Raw genomic sequence first — 20,375 nt, 5'->3', positions numbered from 1 at the left:
GTGCACATGTGCCCATTACTCTTACCGGCATTTTCTACACTGTTATCTTGGCTTTAGATGTTGATTTCCACTTCCTCTTTAAAGCTCTGTTTAAAGGGTTCTCGATTCAGCCTCGGAAGATAAGCCAATTCAGTAGAAGTTTAGTCTATTCAAGGTTTTCATTAGCCTAGCATGAATCTGAGTGGTATTTTTTTACAACCTTGACCTGTATCACCAGGGGGAATATCATCTTTCCCCTAGGACAGCCACACCTGCCTTTCCTTTAGTGCTGGAACCAACACACATTGACCATTGCCAAATGTGATAAATATACCTAGAGAGGCTAATGCTCACTGTCTGTATGTCTGTTTGTGTGTGTGTGTGTGTGTGTGTGTGTGTGTGTGTGTGTGTGTGTGTGTGTGTGTGTGTGTGTGTGTGTGTGTGTGTGTGTGTGTGTGTGTGTGTGTGTGTGTGTGTGTGTGTGTGTGTGTGTGTGTGTGTGTGTGTGTGTGTGTGTGTGTGTGTGTCTGTCTGTGTGTCTGTGTGTTTGTTAGTTGTCTTCCAACCACAAGCACAGATGCCCAGCGGCCTATATTCAGAGGAGTCAACCTACTGCACTCATAACTCTGCCATTACCACCTTCGTGGTAGCCTACAGCTTAGACACATACAGTATATTCAGAGGAAATTTGAAAGAATAAAACACAAAACAAGCTAAATTAGCTTTCATTTTGCTCTGAATTTTGGCTGGTGTTCTGAACTAATATCGATGCAGTAGTAATTTAAATAAAAATGATATGAGATTAGATGATAGGGTACATTTTTTCAACCGCAAGCCCTACTGGAATGGTCTTTGAAACTATATTGTGTCTGTTTCACACTTGAAGTATGACAGATAAAAGAGGTAGAGCATAAACGTTTGGAGAGCTCCAATCACCAAAATAGGTTGAGATTTGAATTTGATATAAGGACAATTTATTTCTTAGTGACACTAGTGACACACTAGTCAATGTTTTAGAAATAAGATGAACAAAAGGGATTTAACCCTTACAAATGCTGAGTAGACTGTGTGCTGGGTAGACTGTGTCTATATGTGCATATAGTCTCAATCATTTTAATATTTTATAACCATAACCCACAATGGCACATCTTGACAACTTATGTCCTCTGTTTTTGTCCCTTTTCAAATTTCTAAACTACTTCACTGTTGCCAATTCCACAGAGCTCTAATGTCCTGCGTCTGCATAGTGTGAGACTGTAACCACCATCAAGGCCAAGAGAAACTGCACCAGTAAACAAGACCCTGTTGAGAGACAAATGGCCACCGAGCGACCCACTGATTGATTAAGCTGGAGAGGGAGCGAGAGCGCGGGAGAAAGACTGGAAGAGAGCAAACAAGACAAAGTAAGGGAGGGAAAGAGAACATTAGTTAGCATGAGACAGCCCTTTTATACACCTTCCAGCTCCATCAGGTTCAATCCTTTACACAACATTGTCAGGAAAGTGCTTGTACTGGTAGGAGGACTGATCTTGCACACTAAATGTATCATTCCAACATTGTCTTTCACACGTAGCACTTGTTTGCCAGTTGTCAATTTGTAGGATAGTGTTTTCCAAGGCTAATGTTACTTAGTTTGTTTATGTCTGGCACATGGAGTACTCTAGGGGCCAGTTAGCACATCAGACATGATGAAAATAAACTGGATCCTGGAACCTTAAGCAAATCATGATCGCTGCAGTCTTGTCAACGCTGAAAACTCATCAGACGGTACAGTCACACGCAATCAAGGGCCTGATTTCAGGGGAAGTGACAGAATTTCCTCTTTAATGAAGAATGCTCTAGGCTACTTATTCAGAGAGTAACGTATTTCCGGTATTATAAAGTACAGTCAGGTCTGTTCATAATAAACCAATGGAGGCAACGGGTGAAGGCTTAAAAATGTATATTTAATTCACGCTGGCCTAAATCACTTCCTGACTGGGAAAACGTCTAGCCTAGATGGGGTTGAAGACTCCCCTCTGTTGAGGTATGGTTTCGTCACGCTGTCGCCAGGAGCTTGCTCCTCTCAGCACCTCCTCATCTTCTATTTCAGGACCTCCATTTGTCTGCACCTTCCATCTGCCCCACGACACCGCAGACAACCCCCACCCCAAACTAAGCGTCTCAAAATTCTGCTGGTGAGCCATTTGCCTGTAACACTGTCCCTAGATATGACCACAATCTCTGACGATATCAAAGACTCTCGGTATAGCTCCCTCCACACGAGCAGAAACAAAAAAGTGGGCCAGATTTGTTCTAAATTTTTAGTCCACGGCACAAAACACTTGATCTATTAAAGGCACAATATGCAATTTGTTGCTCTTAAAGTTTAAAATAAGTTAGATTGCTATGAGAGCACAGATAAATCTGTGCCTCCTGCATGATGTTTATTCTACCTAGTGCTGCCTACTGCTCCAGTCTGGGTTGTGGTTTGTGCTGGGGTGATGACACAACACACTTTAAATACATCAGTGGCTCACTAAATTACATACAGAGCTTACAACATTCCCTTTCTACATGAGCGTGTCTGTTACTGATACTTGTCATCTAAAATGTCCTTCGGTTTTACAAGTATATCCAACACTGTCAAGAGTTCACTTGCAAAGCACTGCCCCAAAATAAACTCACTGCCAAAAGTGAGATACCTAGGTGGTATTGTAAGGTGACTGCCTCTGAAAGAAGACTTTCTATTTCATATACCTATAGAGAGGGCAGTATAAATACATACAATAAATGAGAGTTCATTATGTAAGTCTGATGATTCATTAATCATGAGAGTTAAGTATATAAGTCTGTACCAGATATAAAATATATATTGGGACAATAAGACAAGGACACAGAATGTCTTTCATCCAGTCTTTAACCCTTTGATCCAGTCACTGGTCCAGGCATGAAACCAGTCGTTGGCTGGGTTAGTTATGAAGATCATGCACTGTCCTCCACTGTCCCACTTCTTGATCTGACCCCTTTTATTTCTCTGACTGCTTTCCCCAGAGCTGTCAAAAAGAATCACCTAGTGGGAGACATCTCTGAGAGATGCGTGGTGCTATTTTCATAATAGGTTGTGTGGATGATTGGAAAGTGACACTTATCTCTTATTTGTGACCGACAAATGTCAGAAGTAATCAGTCCTGCCCTGCATAATGTGTAATATATAATTAAGGTTTAGCAATAAATAATTTGGGCTATTATTACTTACATGCGGAGCCCTGTCATGTTCTGTTATGAGACTTTTCCTAATGACCCCAGCTGAGGAACGGGACCTGACCTAAATCATTTCCATAAGCACGAGCCAGTGCAAGGAGCGTGAGCATGGCCATTTTGAAAATAGATTTTCGCCTTTCAACCTGAACTCAGTATCCACATTCTTGGGTGTGATCAGTATGTTTATAATACTGTACTGTAATAATTGGTATCAGAAGACCATAATAATTCTTATTTACAAGGGCTAAACCCTTGTGACAACTGTAGCGTTTGAATGTTTAAGGGTTGCACAATAGGAGGCTTACATAGAGAGGGACATCCAAACTATGCATGCACACTAAGACTTGCATATGTTTGTGCGCGCACACACATACACACACATACACACACATACACCTACAGTACATAAACAAACGACATAAACACTTGGACAGGCAATCGTAAATCTTGTTTGGAGCCCAGTTTTGAAACTTGCTCCTTTAGAGGTCACTGTATTTGTGTGGCGGATGTCGTACACGAGGGAATGCACATAAACACTGTCAATGAATTGGTGTTTGGGGATTGAGGGCCAGGGCTACAAGGAAGATTACAATAAGCTCCTGAAATGCATCATTACAGCTCCATTGATTACACAGCCTGTGTGTGTGTGTGTGTGTGTGTGTGTGTGTGTGTGTGTGTGTGTGTGTGTGTGTGTGTGTGTGTGTGTGTGTGTGTGTGTGTGTGTGTGTGTGTGTGTGTGTGTGTGTGTGTGTGTGTGTGTGTGTGTGTGTGTGTGTGTGTGTGTGTGTGTGTGTGTTAAGAGAGAGAGCAGCAGACAGAAAAGACTTGTGAGGGTCCTGTGAGATTCCTGCAATTATCACCTCTAAATTCTGCCACAGCATAAACCCCTCTGTGATCTCTACAGGGAGAGCATTGGTCCGGCTGGCCTCCACTCTGCTCAGTGGTGTTATGATCCACAGCCAGTGTGGTGAAAAAGAAGGACAACCATTGACAGATAGAAGCATATATATATGCAGCAACATGGTTCCACAGATGCTTGGAACATCTTGTGAATCCAGCTAGAAAGTGCTTATTCATTTAGTTTAAAACAAAGTCATAGGGTCCAACAGGACAGAGTCGAAGCCATGCGGATCCCGACCCAAATTTGGACAGATCAAAGATAGCTTAGCTGACATCAGAGCCTCATAAATCGACTGTTTTAAACAGGCACTATATTAAGACTCATACAGCCGTCAGCTGACAACCATACTATCTGAACATAGCAGGCGGTAAGAGGAGGAGAGAGCACGGACGACTTGAAAATTCCACTCTCACTTCAGCCAGAGCTCAGATACAGTATGGCCTTCACAGAGTGCATCACTATTAACACTCACTCTGCTTGGGCAGACTGACAATTACATTTAAATATCAAAAGAAAAGTATAGGTTTTTTTAAAGCATATGTCTTCATGGCATAAACATTTCTAGCTTACAAAACAAATGCTGAATGTATTATGCTGATTTAGATGCACAAACTGGATCAATATGGACACATATAAGTGCACACACTCACAGCCACAGGAATGACATTTTAACATTGACTCTGTCAGCATGTAATGGCTTTAAGCCCTGCTTTGACAGTGGTTCCAAAGCAAACAGGCAGGCAGAGAGTTTCCTAGGGTTGAGCCGAGTGGGATCACCATTAGGGCTTGAGTCCCTCGACGGGATCAGAGGAAGTGATACAACACTGGCAACCTTCCGATACCCCAGATCAGCACCTCTATTAAAACACCCCATCTGTGAGTTTGAGGTTTAGGTGGTCCTTCACACTAATATTGGTGATCAAGAACGGTGTGAGGTTAATGATCACATAATAACAATTACTTCTCAGTACTTCAGTGAGATTTAAATGGGGAAATTGTGATCTCAACTTCTTCTCAGGACAAGACCCACAAACCATAATTAGTTGGGGGGGGGGGGGCATACCCCAGTGTCAAGTGCATAATTCTGTATGTCACTTTCATCTAGCCACTGTTATGAGACGTGCCATAGAAAGACAGTCATGTAAGTCTTCCAGCTAAAGTCCTCAAATCTGTGTGTGTTGGCCTTTCCTTTAACTTTCTATGTGAGGGATTAGCATGTCAGTTCTATTCGGGTATTCCAGGACTGAGGACCATCTTCACCAAGAGCAGCAGCATGACTACACAGCTAGATGGATACATCACGGCAGCGTATTTTAGTCAAAAGAAAACAAACTACGAATAGCTTACAAAACCATCGGTACAAAACCATCTGTACGTGTGACAGTCATGTTAGTCGCAGTTAATGATTGTGTCAGTGAAGATAATTAATAAAGACAGTGATGATGATGATGATAATAATGAGGAGGAGGAGGAAGATGGCAATTAGGATGATATTGATGACGATGACGATGATGATGATGATGATGATGATGATGACAAAGATAGATATGATGGGATAAAACTTCTACACAATTCTACAGAATAATCTTGTTTTGTATTGACATCATTGTCTCAATAGCTCATGTTTGTGTAAATGGAAATGTATGAATACAATTACCAATGTACTTAATAATTCACCTTATATGGTTCAACAGACTTCAACACAGTGAAGGCTTAGTGAATGTTTAGGCTGTCCCTGGCCAAATCATGTTCACAGAGTAAAATACCCCTCATAGATAGTCTCCACCACTGTCATTTCACATTACACACAGACAGAACATCTAGGACATCAGGGGCCAGTGACATGTAGGCTCCGGGCTAACATACACACTTAAAACTATTATAAATCTATTATATAAAACAAAAACATTTATTATCGACTGATTCCTTACATGCCACAGAAAAAAAACACAAAATAATAAAAACACACAAAAATAAAAAGAGATGAAGTGATTGATTTCCCAGCAAATGTGGCATGAACATTTTGTCATGATAATCCTGAAGATAACGACAGGCTATTCATAGTTCTTCAGGTAAACTCCATGTGCACCTCTGTTGTTTAAGTGGTAAGGGTTGAAGCAGCCCCAGTGGTGAAAGTGTTTTGATGGCTGAGGTGTTGCCTCTCCCTGAGAGAATACATTATGAGATTGAGACTGGCCTTCATCCAATCGTCCATTGCATCACATTCTCCAGAGCAGCCTCGGGTCAGACTGGGAGGCAGAAGGGCTTTGTCCATCGCAGAGCCGTGGGCTTGAGACAAAAGCTATCCTAGAGATGCTGGGACAATGGTGGCCTTTTATAGTACCACACAAACACCACTTAGATCCCAACAAAGTGAAAAGCCACACTGTAGGAACAAAGTGTTTCTTATTCATGGAAAGAAATGTGCAAGAAGCATCAAGAGAGGAGATTTCAAAAGACTAATGTGGAATGAGAAAGGAGCTTGGAGGAGCATAAATGTCACAGTATGTCACAGGAGCAGAGCGCACTCAGTGACCCAGGACTGATGCCAGCTCACAGCAGGGGGGGACCCTCATAGGGACTGTGGCTTCTAATCAAACGCCGTCCTGGAGACATCTTCAGATTTCATGTATGTGAAATTTGTATGCTAGCATTTTACGACCAGTTTATCTAAGTACAAGTTGAGAACAGGTGGGGTTTATGAGAAGGAATGGGGGTTCTGAACGTCCTTTGCTGTCAATCAAGAGAAGGACATACACTAACTAAATCATGTTCCACTGCATCTGCAATGTTACCACTTTACCAAAATTATTAAAACAACCAAAATACTTTGATTACTTACTTCCCCACACATAAGTGACACCTGCTAGACTACTCACTTTGTAATATTTTAACTTATCTACTTCAGATGACCATATCCAGCCTACTTCAGATGGCCCAAGCAGGATATGTTTTTTTGTCAGAGAACATCGTTTTGTAGTTCACAAATCCAAAGATGCAACACACACACACATACACACACACACAATGTGAATAAGCTCATGATCTTCAAACAGTTATGTGTTTTCCACATTGTCCTTGCTCATCCTCATAAATAAACCAACTCATTTGACCTCACACACTTGCCTAGCAGTGTCAACAGGGACACGCTGTAGCGCGGAACCAGATTAGACAAAGAAAGTGTGAAGGCTTACTGACCGGTGTCTCTATCGTCTCATGAAACACCACTCACTCAGACACTAAGCCTTTCAGAGCCGACCTCAGGCCTCTCAATCAACTAGAAACAAACAGGTGGAACAGTATCGTGTCCCAAAGCCATTCCATTGTACTAAGAGTGCATTTTACACGTGGTAATTACATTACAACACTCAATACAGTGGTGAACTCTGTTCAAAATCTCAGTGAAGTTTACATCTGTTGTTGGATACAAACTTTAACATTTTAGCATATGGAAAAGTATAGGAAAAATGAACGTCACCGGTAGTATAAAATACATACTAGTCTACTGAGACAGAGAGGGGACTGTGAGTCCGTCCAAATTAATTGGTCACCAGTTAAGTGGATTGCAGAATAATAGTCATAGCCATCCAACACAAATACCATCAAAACCTACTGGAAGACCTTGCAAACTTCACAGACAAGAAATGACACATCTCCCGGGAAACGAAACGTGCAATCAGATTGAAGAGGAGGTGGGGGGCATCAATATATGACAAATATAGTGACAATGAAGGGTAAACATAAGACACACATGTGAAATGATGGAGACAGTGGAACACATAGCAGGTGTGAGACGCAGACAACGCAGGTGGCTGACGAACACATCCACACATTAGTGTATTAGGGAGACATGGACGTGGGACAAGCCATAGTGAGGACGTCTTATTCATACATGGTTGGTGCTGCTCAATTGGACCATCATACCACAATTCTCTGAGCTCCGACATCATCTGCAGGCCCCAGGCCCCATGTTGACCTCCAACTTACCGGGTGGCTGCATGAGGTTTAGCAGTAAGGATGCAGTTGTTGGTTGCCACTCTGTTGATGGGACCAGTATTGGTTAAGACAGAGACTACTCCATCCTGAGCGCTCTGTCCCTTTTTGTTCTCCAGCATCTCTTCTACCCAGAGTGGAGGGGGTGCACAAGGGAAGAGAATGCACCCCTGCAGTCCTTACGTCTCCCCTTGTCCCTGAGGATGGTGTCTTTAGCAGAGACGAGCAGACTAGGGTAAATTTCCAAAAAATCCCACAAGCAGAAAAGTGACCGTACTGAAAACTCCCAGCAGTCCAAGAGCAGAAAACTTCAAAGATCTGCCTGGAAAGCGTGAGCAGCTAGACACCCGGGCGTAGGAGGAATTGGGTCGGTGGAAACACAACGGCAGAACACAGATCACAGGCAAGTGTTTGGAAAAAGAGTGGCTGAGGATATGTGTATTCCACAAGATGAATACCTACTCACGCAATTCAGAAAAGACCGATTCAGTCTGCCTCGTGCTCTTTAAGTCCATTCAAAATCTAAAATATTCCACTGGATCTTCTTAGACCACTTCCCAAGGCAATCTGCACAGATACAGAACCCAATTGAAAACTTAAAGTACTTCACGTGGTTCTAAAGGCTTGACTCTACAGAGAGCAATCGATGTTGATCCTGGAAGTACAATTGGAATTCTGGGAGGATTTTTCGTTTGCTACAGCACTTGTTACCCGATGAGGGCAGCTGGTGGGGCCGTAGAGAATGCCACCATGCCATGTGACTCCGTGGAGAGAGGTAGGGTTGCCCCGAGGGAGAGGAAAGGGAAGGGAGAGGGAGATGGAGAGAGAAATCCAACAAGGAAATGTGAAAGAGCAAAAGCAAAATATTCATCTTCCTCTCTCTATATAAATCTATATATAGACATATAGATCCATATAGATCTTCCACACAATCTTTCCCTTTCTGTCTCCCCTCAGCTCCCTGACTGTCCCTCTCTTTAAAGCTATTCTATCGCCCATCTCTCGAATCAAATTGTCTCTACTTAACTGGGTCAATCCATGCCTCTTTACTCGGGCTACCATGATCATAATTTACAATGACATGTTCGAATTATTCACCCAATTTAAAAACTAGGCAGTCATAACACCCCACTCTCCCTATTTCACCAGTGGAAGGAGATAAGAAGATGGTAAGGTTTAAGTGTTTAGTAGTCTGAGGATATAAGCCAATCTTTTCCGCCATGGTATTGTACAAGTGCCCAGGTCTGAGAGTGTGAACTCATCTAATCGGCACTGGAATGTTTCCCTAACCACAGCGTCTATTCAGCTGTCAGCAGAGGATTCGGCAGAGCACTGATCCCAGTAACACCCCCAACATTCATTTAAAATTCCCCCACACTCTTTTTTTCATCGCCTGAGACGATTATAAATGACAGGTAGCCAGCTGTCACTTCTCATTTTATGTTTAAAAATGGTTATTATACTGATATTGAAATCAGCTGTCCATTTAGTTACAACGATACATTCATCTCTTGAATGAAGGCAGGCAATGCTGTTTGGTGGGGGTTTTTTTCGACGTCCAACAGAACAGTGAGTGAGGAGCTGAATAATTATTTTTTATGGACTGAATAAATAAAGTTCTTTCTATCAAATTATGAAAACGTATGAACGACATAAAACGAACGAAGACATCAATCGAAGCTTAGCACATAGGCCTAACTGTGCCTAATGCGTCCATGTTCTTTGTAGCCCTATTGCAGAACATTTTAGGATGATTATTACCACGGTAGTTCTGTGATGAAGTACACATTTATTCAGATGGCTACTTGCACTAGTCTTACAGATGCAGGACCTCATAGGCGACCACTCAAACATGGAAAAAAGTCGGCACGCAAAAAAAAATTCACTATCACTATGTTCAGGTCTCAAACTTCAAAGTTCCATCATAAACTTGAATTTGAATGTGTAGGACAATAGGATGAAAACTGAAATGTTACGAAGCCGCGTTAAAAAGCTGAATTGCAATAAAGTAGCCTAAAACAACTAGCTAAATAATTCTGAAACCAATGCAAGACTATTCTGTATGTCAACGTGTTTCAGGCTAGAGCTCACTATTTTGTAGCATCTGAGAACTAATTTAATGGAATGTGTAAATGATTTAGCGGTCAGGTCCACTGATCTCTTCTCCCTCTGTTGAGAAAACGTGTCCTTGTTGCGTACTCAGTGATTTAAATGACCTGTATAAGTAAACACTTCGAGTTAAAAGATGGGACTCCAACCCGTGTCATCCCTTAACTGCATCCATGTTTTTACTAAAACCGTGCCTGAAAATCCCTGACACATCTTTGGTCATAGTCATTTGCGGTGGGCGGGCGCAAAGTACAACAGGAAGCATGGAGGTAATACATCCACCTGTCTCCTTATATCTGAAGAAGTATATTGCACAGGTCCCTAAGAAGTCCCATTTGTATCCTGTTGAACAAATTGAAAAAACTGAGTGTGATGGTGGTTCTTTGGCTAAGACCGACCGACAGAGAGATTCGCATCCCAGCTTTACCCATCTAGCTTGCATTAGCAAATTCTGTTATTCTCGCGAGCAAGCGATCATTTACACAAGGGAAAGCATACTCAAATCAGTCGTTCATGAGTACATTACTTGTTTACAGGCTAACAACTTATCTATTTTGTTGCTGTTGTGCAACATGGTGGTAAATGTTATAGTCTACCTCATTGCTAACTTCATTCGATACGTTAACCGAACATAATGTAGGGTAGCTACCTTTCAGTAGTACGCAGGTAAGGTTCAGAGTCCTTTGATTACAGTTGACTTTGGCCTTGGGTTAAAGAAAGCACGTAGTGAGGGTATGCTTTTCAGGTTATGGGTGTCTTCTTCCGATGGGGAAATTAACTGTTGAAACATCTAATAACCATATGTAGTCTATAGGCTATATGAATCAACACATACTTTCCATCCTTGATTTGTAGCGACATGGTTGAATAGATGCATTGCTGCCTGTATCTGTCCGAAACGTGGAGAGTTATTAGAACTTTGTTGTTACTGTAAATCTCGGTGTGTAGTTTAAAATGATAACCGAGTTCAGGCGCCCCTCTTAATCTACAGGAGTTCAAAACGCTCTGCAGTCTACAGTGATTCACCCAAAACCAATATTTGAGAGTGAAGCATCTCTCTGGCCATGTGCTGTGCAGGCGAGATTGCTGTACCCACAGGTATTTGTCTCTGTCTGATCAGGTGCAGAAGAAGCTGCTGAATTCAGTGGACCAGTGTGTGGATGAGGCTCTGTGTGGCATTGTGCGCAGCCACGGGGGTCTCACCTTGCTCCGGGGGCACCGCGTTGTGCAGCGCTCTGACTTGGGCAGCCTTAAAGGAAAGGTGGCCCTGCTGTCCGGTGGGGGATCAGGCCACGAGCCCGCACATGCAGGTGACATGGTCATGTATGCTTACTCTATAACTATAGAACAAATCAATACTAGAGTCTCAGGTGAGGGTGTTAGTGTAGCCTACTTATTTTATTTGTAATGTTTGAAAGGCTCTAAATTCATAGTTATTTTAGTGATAGTGTTTGTGAAGCACTGAATTCATGTCTTTCATTCAGAGGCACTAAATGGATATGAAGGCACAATATTTACAAATGCATTTATAATGTGAGATTCTAATTAGCCCTTGATTGTTGTCTGTTTAAGGATACATCGGTGTTGGGATGCTCTCGGGGGCCGTGGCTGGGGGAGTGTTCGCCTCGCCCCCTCCCGCCAGCATCTTGGCTGCCATCCTGTCCCTGTGGCAAGGGGGTGCCGCGGGGGTTCTCCTGGTGGTGAAGAACTACACAGGGGACAGGCTGAACTTTGGCCTCGCCGCTGAACAGGCCCGCTGTCAGGGCGTCCCAGTCAACATGGTGATCGTAGCAGATGATTGTGCGTTCAACCAACCCAGCAAGGCTGGCAGGAGAGGCTTATGTGGGACCGTGTTTGTTCACAAGGTGACTTTGGTGTCATTGTGAGGCCTTTGTGATTATTAATGCTGGACTGAAATCAAGAAGTTCATTTCTTCCCTTTCTATTTGTCCCGTCAGCTGGCTGGGGCAATGGCAGAAGAAGGCTTGCCGTTAGAGACTATTGTTTCCAGGGTGAACGAGGCAGCGAAAGACATTGGTAAGTGTGATGGTCATTGACCAGGCTAAGAGGCAAATCTAGACCTGACCAACTGCAGTCCCTAACTTCCATACTGTAAATGAACATGAGTGCATTCCATATCCAACAAATACACAGAGCCCAAGTAGGGTGCCTGTTGATATTTGAATGCTCTTGGGATTCACAGAATTATCGCAATGCCTAATTGCAGATGTATTATGGAAGCTGTTGCGTAGCATGCATAGCCATTTCTGTGACAAATAAAATGAAACCCAGTGTATAGTTCGTTGAATGTTGCAACATCTGCATGTAACAGAAAGTGACACCTTTTGAAGTACTTTGATAATGATAATCTAGTGAATGTTCATCTGTTCCATAAATGCTTACTTTGTGCTAGTCTATCCACAAACATACAAATCGATACACAAAGGAACATATATTTAGGACAGGATCCCCTGTGATGAATGCACCTTGAAAATTGATCTAATCCTATCTTGAAGATCATAAATACCTATAATTAATGATGCCACATGTCTCTTTGTGAACCGCAGGTACTCTTGGTGTGAGTCTGTCTCCTTGTAGTGTTCCAGGAAGTCTGCCCTCCTTTCAGCTTCCACCCGGAGAGATGGAGCTGGGATTAGGTGAGGAGGAGAGCAGCCGAGGGAATTAGAGGGAGACATGGATAGATACATGCACAGGCGAGGGAATTAGAGGGGGACACATGGATAGATACATGCACAGGCGAGGGAATTAGAGGGAGACACGTGGATAGATACATGCACAGCCGAGGGAATTAGAGGGAGACACATGGATAGATACATGCACAGGCAAGGGAATTAGAGGGAGACACATGGATAGATACATGCACAGGCCACCTTTAGAGGGGGACACATGGATAGATACATGCACAGGTGACCTTTAGAGGGAGACACATGGATAGATACATGCACAGGTGACCTTTAGAGGGAGACACATGGATAGATACATGCACAGGCCACCTTTAGAGGGGGACACATGGATAGATACATGCACAGGCGAGGGACTTAGAGGGAGACACATGGATAGATACATGCACAGGCAAGGGAATTAGAGGGAGACACATGGATAGATACATGCACAGGCCACCTTTAGAGGGGGACACATGGATAGATACATGCACAGGTGACCTTTAGAGGGAGACACATGGATAGATACATGCACAGGTGACCTTTAGAGGGAGACACATGGATAGATACATGCACAGGCCACCTTTAGAGGGGGACACATGGATAGATACATGCACAGGCGAGGGACTTAGAGGGAGACACATGGATAGATACATGCACAGGCGACCTTTCGAGGGGGACACATGGATAGATACATGCACAGGCACATGCACAGGCGACCTTTAGAGGGAGACATGGATAGATACATGCACAGCCGAGGGAATTAGAGGGGGGCACATGGATAGATACATGCACAGGCGACCTTTAGAGGGGGACACATGGATAGATACATGCACAGGCAAGGGAATTAGAGGGAGACACATGGATAGATACATGCACAGGCCACCTTTAGAGGGGGGCACATGGATAGATACATGCACAGGCGACCTTTAGAGGGGGACACATGGATAGATACATGCACAGGTGACCTTTAGAGGGGGGCACATGGATAGATACATGCACAGGTGACCTTTAGAGGGAGACACATGGATAGAAACATGCACAGGCGAGGGACTTAGAGGGGGACACATGGATAGATACATGCACAGGCGAGGGAATTAGAGGGGGACACATGGATAGATACATGCACAGGTGACCTTTAGAGGGGGACACATGGATAGATACATGCACAGGCGAGGGAATTAGAGGGGGACACATGGATAGATACATGCACAGGCGACCTTTAGAGGGAGACATGGATAGATACATGCACAGGCGAGGGAATTAGAGGGAGACACATGGATAGATACATGCACAGGCGAGGGAATTAGAGGGAGACACATGGATAGATACATGCACAGGCGAGGGAATTAGAGGGAGACACATGGATAGATACATGCACAGGCGACCTTTCGAGGGGGACACATGGATAGATACATGCACAGGCACATGCACAGGCGACCTTTAGAGGGAGACATGGATAGATACATGCACAGCCGAGGGAATTAGAGGGGGGCACATGGATAGATACATGCACAGGCGACCTTTAGAGGGGGACACATGGATAGATACATGCACAGGCAAGGGAATTAGAGGGAGACACATGGATAGATACGTGCACAGGCGCATGCACAGGCCACCTTTAGAGGGGGACACGGATAGATACATGCACAGGCAACTTTGACGTTACCCACAGGCTGAAATGTTTCAAATGTTCACAGTTTGATAAAAAAATGTTGGTAGAGCAAGGCACATGTGCAGACACAACAGCAAATGTACAACAGCAAAGGGAGAGGTCGAGCAGAATCGCTATTCGCACTAATAAGAGGTTTGAGTTGGGTGAGGCGGGTAACGTGGCAGATTCATTTGTGGGTGTATCGGGAGTGTATGGCTGTACATTCCTTGCCATCTATTTGGTAAAATATGAAATTGCCTCTAGAATTTGTAATTCATGGAGTTTTCAAAACATTTTTTATTTATTTATTTTTATAAATGACACAATGGGCAGTGCAATAGTGGTCAATGATTAATCATTTTATATGGAATTTATATGAAATATACAAATAATGTGTTTAGTCGCTTTAAATGGTCAATTTATTTTACTCTGAAAGTAATGAATGATTGTGACAGGAATTCATGGTGAACCTGGAATCAAGAGGTCAAAGGTACGTATCATGACTTGAATTGAAATCAGTAATGCCATTTGATGGATTTTGTTATTATTTTTGCTTTAAATTTGTTTATATTTGTTAAATAGGCATATGGGCTTTTATTACTTAACGACATAAAACAATAGAACCGATTGCATTTTACAATGGCTCAGACAATGACATCCTTACAAAAAGTTCTGTCTGTTTGTTCCCACTTGCAATAAATGGGATTGACCCATAGGTGGCCCCAGCAGATGAGGTGGTGAAGACGATGATAGACCACATGTCTGATCCTAGCAGCCAGTCCCACTTGGCAATTAAATCAGGTACTCTAGTTGTGGTGTCAGGAGTGGTTTTAGGATAAGTAACTGGCCAAAAGAGAGATATCATTGTATGCGTACTTGATTGTTTGTTTTCATGTTTGCTCAAGGTGACCATGTGGTGCTATGTGTGAATAATCTGGGTGCTTTGTCTTGCCTGGAGATGGCTGTGGTCACTAAGGCTGCCATCAGTTGTCTTGGTAAGACTCACCAGCAAGTGGAGAAACAGCTTGTCTTTATGAAGCAGTGAAGTATCATTCTTATTGATATATACTAATATAACAATTGTAAATCATTTCACATAGAAAATGGCTGTGGTAGTAATGTTGGCAGGCGGTCACTTTAGATAATTTTCCTGATTGCAGAGGATCGTGCCATCGTTGTTGCCAGGGTGATGTCGGGCTCGTTTATGACCTCACTGGAAATGGCAGGCATGTCACTGTCCGTCATGAAGGCAGATAAGGAGATCCTTAGGCTCTTTGGTTAGTCCACACCCCTGATTATTTCTGAGATGAACATTGAAGCCAATGCATATGTTGTGAGCTTGGTCTGTGAAGATAGTTAACTTGCTCCGTGGTTCAGGCCAAGAACATAGTAATGGATTGGTTTTGAAAGCATTGTATCGCACATGACCGTTAACATTCACTTCTTCTCAGAAACATGTGTTCATACCTTACCATCTGTTCAAATTAAACAAATACCAGCAGTGACACACTGTGTGTGCTTTAAAATACAGCTAAACTTCGTAGTGATTTCAAATAAGACAATCAGCATCCTGGATTGTTAAGTGTATTTTAGCATCCAAATAACCTTTATGTTTCAGAATTGCATGTTCCAGTAGTGCATGTTTTTGTCTTTGTAATTTGCCTGTAATGGGTCCACAGTGTGTGATGTTTGGCTCCTCTTTTTCTTCTGTTACTCATTCTCTCTTATATGCCTATGAATATACATACAGGATCCACACATTCTCTTTTATATGGCTATGAATGCATCATACACGATCCACTCATTCTCTCTTATATGGCTATGAATGCATCATACAGGATCCACACATTCTCTTTTATATGCCTATGAATATACATACAGGATCCACTCATTCTCTTTTATATGCCTATGAATATACATACAGGATCCACACATTCTCTTTTATATGGCTATGAATATACATACAGGATCCACACATTCTCTTTTATATGGCTATGAATATACATACACGATCCACACATTCTCTTTTATATGCCTATGAATATACATACAGGATCCACACATTCTCTTTTATATGCCTATGAATGCATCATACACGATCCACTCCTTCTCTTTTATATGCCTATGAATATACATACAGGATCCACTCATTCTCTTTTATATGCCTATGAATATACATACAGGATCCACTCCTTCTCTTTTATATGCCTATGAATATACATACAGGATCCACACATTCTCTTTTATATGGCTATGAATATACATACAGGATCCACTCATTCTCTTTTATATGGCTATGAATATACATACAGGATCCACTCATTCTCTTTTATATGCCTATGAATATACATACACGATCCACTCCTTCTCTTTTATATGCCTATGAATATACATACAGGATCCACTCATTCTCTTTTATATGCCTATGAATATACATACAGGATCCACACTAGCTCTGAGGATGGACTTGTTAGTGTAGTCAAAATGATCGCAGGATGATTATTTTAGAACCCGTTTGTCCTCTCCTTTCTTTAGTGTATTAATTGTATATATATGCTCTCTCATTGACCCTCTTGTTTGTCGTTTCCCTCACTGTCTCTCCCTCTCACTCTAAAAAATCTGGGTTATTTCACCCTTGCTCCTCTTAGATGCTAAAACCAGCGCTCCAGCCTGGCCTAACCTCAGCTGTGAACCCGTGAGCGGGAGGAAGTGGAGCGTTGAGCCCCCACAACTGATTGCATCTCATGAGATCACACACAGGCCAGGTACGGCAGCACAAGAAAATCCCCTCTCCGTACAATTCTTATTTTATCAGTTACATTAATGTTATCTGCATACAGCGTACGTTCTACTGTTTTCAGTTCTCCACAACAGCATATTTATTCTATAGTCACATACTCTATCATGCAAATGTAAAGATTTCCTGTGTGAAAATCGACATTAGACCATCTGCACTACATCCTTGGCAGCTGTGCACTGGTGTGCCTCAGTGTCCTCAAAGGCGTGAAAGTGTTTTTGGGGTAGTTTCCACAGTTTGCATGGTGAGGTGTGTGTGTGTGTCAACGGAGCCATAGGATGTTTAGTGTAGGTGCTGCCGGTAAGTGAGAGTCAAGGTGAGAGTGAGGTGGTTTTTCATAGGTCCTCTGAGTGATATGATGCAGAAGTGAGTGTGTGAGGTGGTTTCTCATAGGTCCTCTGAGTGATGTGATGCAGAAGGCGCTTCAGGGTGTGTGTGAGGCCCTGCTGCAGCTCCAGGAGGAGCTTAACATGTTGGACCGTGCTGCTGGGGATGGAGACTGTGGAAATACCCATGCCTGTGCAGCTAAGGGTATATACACACACACACATCACACAAGCACACACACACACACACACACACACATATATAATGTCACCTCCCCTTCCACACGCACACACACACACACACACACCACACCACACACACACACACACACACAAGCACACACACATATATAAGTAAGTACCCATGTCACCTCCCCTTCCACACGCACACACACACCACACACACACACACACACACACATATATATAATGTCACCTCCCCTTCCACACGCACACACACACACACACAAGCACACACACACACACACACACACACACACACACACATATATATATAATGTCACCTCCCCTTCCACACACACTCCACACTCACACACACAAACCAGATACCTGTGATGCACTCATAGATGAATCGATGTGCTCCACTACATTAATACTGCATTAGATTGAGGTCACATGTCGTTAAAACTGCATATGACTGGTAGACTATATGTGGTGTAAATAGCAAAAAGCCATATTATCTGATTCTTTTAAAGTATAAATGTTGCAGTTTCATTAGTGTTTTAGCTGTTGTTTATTGACTGTTGGATGAAGATCGGACCTGAAATATAATCTAAAAAATTACAAATATCTGATATGGAAGGAATTTGATTTGTTCTGAAGTGTCTAGCCTTCATCACTGATTTGTTGGTCTTCCTACACACAGCCATTCAAGAGTGGCTTCAAGGCCGCAAGCTCCCCGGTTGTCCTGGGCAGCTAATGACCGCTCTGGCGAGCTTGGTGCAGGAAAAAATGGGTGGATCATCTGGAGCGGTTTGTGTTGTGTCTGATTCCTCAGTGCTATTTAGGCAGAAACATGGTGAAATGTAGTAGCGGGTACTGCATATCCCTTCTCTTCCTTTTGGAAGTATTCAGTCTAAAATGGCTAATGGCCGCATACTGTACTATAGCTCTAGGTTGACAAAACCAGGGAAATAGTTTTCTGTAAAAGCCAGCAGGTAAATGTGTACTGTTTCCTTTGGTTGTTCAGTTGTATAGCATCTTTCTGACGGCTGCAGCACTGCCGCTGTTGGGACAGGATGACCCTGCAGCTTGGGCCACAGCAGTGCATGCTGGGACGGAGGCCATGAAGAGGTAAATGAGGGATGTTTTGTACATAGACCCTTCAGTGGGAAAGATAGTGCCATTTTGATTTCCATTTTGTAGCGCAGAATATTTTTGACTGTAAATTTAGAACTTACATGTACTGTAATTCTCTAAGAATGGTTTAGCAGTTAACAGGAGGAATAATTATTTCTCTGTGCTGATATTTTACTACGTGGCGGGAACAGGATTTGTCCTTTGGCAATTGAAGGTCATCAACTTGGTTAATATGCAACATGACCGTCATAGCTTAATATTATTCAACAAGCCCCTATTTTATACTTCCTGTAATTTCCAAAATTGCTAAGCGCTTAATGACCTCATGTTGTTGTCCTGCAGGTATGGAGGTGCAGAGCCTGGTGACCGGACTATGGTAAGACTGGTTACCAATTCCTCTGCAGCTAATGGCGTACTGCTAATCTATTGTCTGAGATTTGAACCCAACGCCTTTCCCCACTCTCCCCAGCTGGATGCCCTCTGTCCTGCGGTAGAGGAGCTGCAGAGGTTGTCTTCATCCCCTCCTACTGGTGCCATGGCTGTATTACAGGCAGCTGTGGAGGTAAGGTACAGCTGCTGAGAACTCTGCAATGATCTACTGTGTGTAATAGATTGGACCATAGGTCTTTGGCAAGTGAGTTTGGTCTGATCCACTTGAAGCAACTGCATGTGTTTTCATTGACAGAGAGCTAAGGCAGGTGCAGATTCGACACGGAGCCTCTCTGCTAAGGCAGGGCGAGCCAGCTACATCGCCAGTGAACACCTGACTCAGCCTGACCCTGGGGCCGTAGCAGTGGCTGCCATTCTGCAAGCAGTGCTTGAGGCCCTGGGTGGAGGACTAGCTCCTGAATAGCTACAGTAGATGCTAGCGACTGCTTGAGATCCATTGAGCATAGTCAAGTGATCATAGCTTTGACTATTGTCATTACAAATCAAGAAATTAGATGATATTAATGAGATATTAATCTTACGTATTATGGGTTTCCTCAGTAGCTGGAGTTTGTGCTTTGTCTGAATGGATTCATGGGAAACATTATGTAAACATAAGGAAACATCATTCCTGATTATCTAAAGAAGCTCCAGATACAGTTCGATTCTCCAGTTGGAGTCAAGTATAACTTTCCATTCTTTCTTCATTCTATGACTTCCTTTGCTCTACTCTGTGCTCTCTACAAACGTTGCTGTATACTTGCTGCAACTTTCGAATGTAAAAGGTTCTACTACAGTTTGCTCTAATGATATTGCCATGGTAACTAGATGGTCGCAGAACTAGTGTACAGTCTTTGCACTTTAAGAATAACATTTTAATTTTTTGCATCTTATTAATAAAATATTTTATGAATTACCTTTATGGTTTTCCATGTGTTTGTAAC

General features: G+C 42.8%; 1 protein-coding gene and 1 long non-coding RNA gene across 4 annotated transcripts; one reads left to right on the top strand and one right to left on the bottom strand.

Annotated features, from left to right (window-relative positions):
- The first annotated feature begins 10,399 nt into the window (after window positions 1-10,399).
- tkfc (triokinase/FMN cyclase) lies at window positions 10,400-20,347 on the top strand. 3 transcript variants are annotated; one of them, XM_031584811.2, is made up of 16 exons: window positions 10,400-10,494; window positions 11,346-11,535; window positions 11,798-12,090; window positions 12,183-12,261; window positions 12,792-12,881; window positions 15,015-15,049; window positions 15,276-15,360; window positions 15,465-15,554; window positions 15,720-15,836; window positions 17,208-17,324; window positions 17,750-17,887; window positions 18,569-18,675; window positions 18,893-18,996; window positions 19,345-19,378; window positions 19,472-19,564; window positions 19,688-20,347. In XM_031584811.2, exons 1-16 carry the CDS (start codon window positions 10,489-10,491, stop codon window positions 19,853-19,855), a joined length of 1,746 nt encoding a protein of 581 aa, XP_031440671.2. In that variant the 5' UTR covers window positions 10,400-10,488; the 3' UTR covers window positions 19,856-20,347. The 3 variants fall into 3 exon arrangements, with proteins under 3 accessions (XP_031440671.2, XP_042566338.1, XP_042566337.1); XM_042710404.1 differs by lacking the exon at window positions 10,400-10,494 and adding an exon at window positions 10,533-10,742; XM_042710403.1 differs by lacking the exon at window positions 10,400-10,494 and adding an exon at window positions 10,764-10,891.
- Window positions 13,516-14,132, bottom strand: LOC116224593. The gene is made up of 3 exons (XR_004165642.1): window positions 14,042-14,132; window positions 13,708-13,791; window positions 13,516-13,572 (listed from the first exon to the last, which is right to left on the bottom strand). It is a non-coding gene; the product is annotated as an uncharacterized LOC116224593 (long non-coding RNA).
- Window positions 20,348-20,375: the final 28 nt, after the last annotated feature.

Source organism: Clupea harengus, chromosome 18 (assembly GCF_900700415.2).
Source record: "Clupea harengus chromosome 18, Ch_v2.0.2, whole genome shotgun sequence".
In the NCBI taxonomy this organism is placed as follows: domain Eukaryota; kingdom Metazoa; phylum Chordata; class Actinopteri; order Clupeiformes; family Clupeidae; genus Clupea; species Clupea harengus.
This window is presented reverse-complemented; position numbering and strand designations above follow the sequence as displayed.

Coding starts and splice junctions, on each gene's coding strand:
- tkfc (XM_031584811.2), top strand. Junction 15,555..15,719: donor GGCTGCCATCAGTTGTCTTG/GTAAGACTCACC, acceptor TCCTGATTGCAG/AGGATCGTGCCATCGTTGTT. Junction 18,997..19,344: donor GGGACGGAGGCCATGAAGAG/GTAAATGAGGGA, acceptor GTTGTCCTGCAG/GTATGGAGGTGCAGAGCCTG.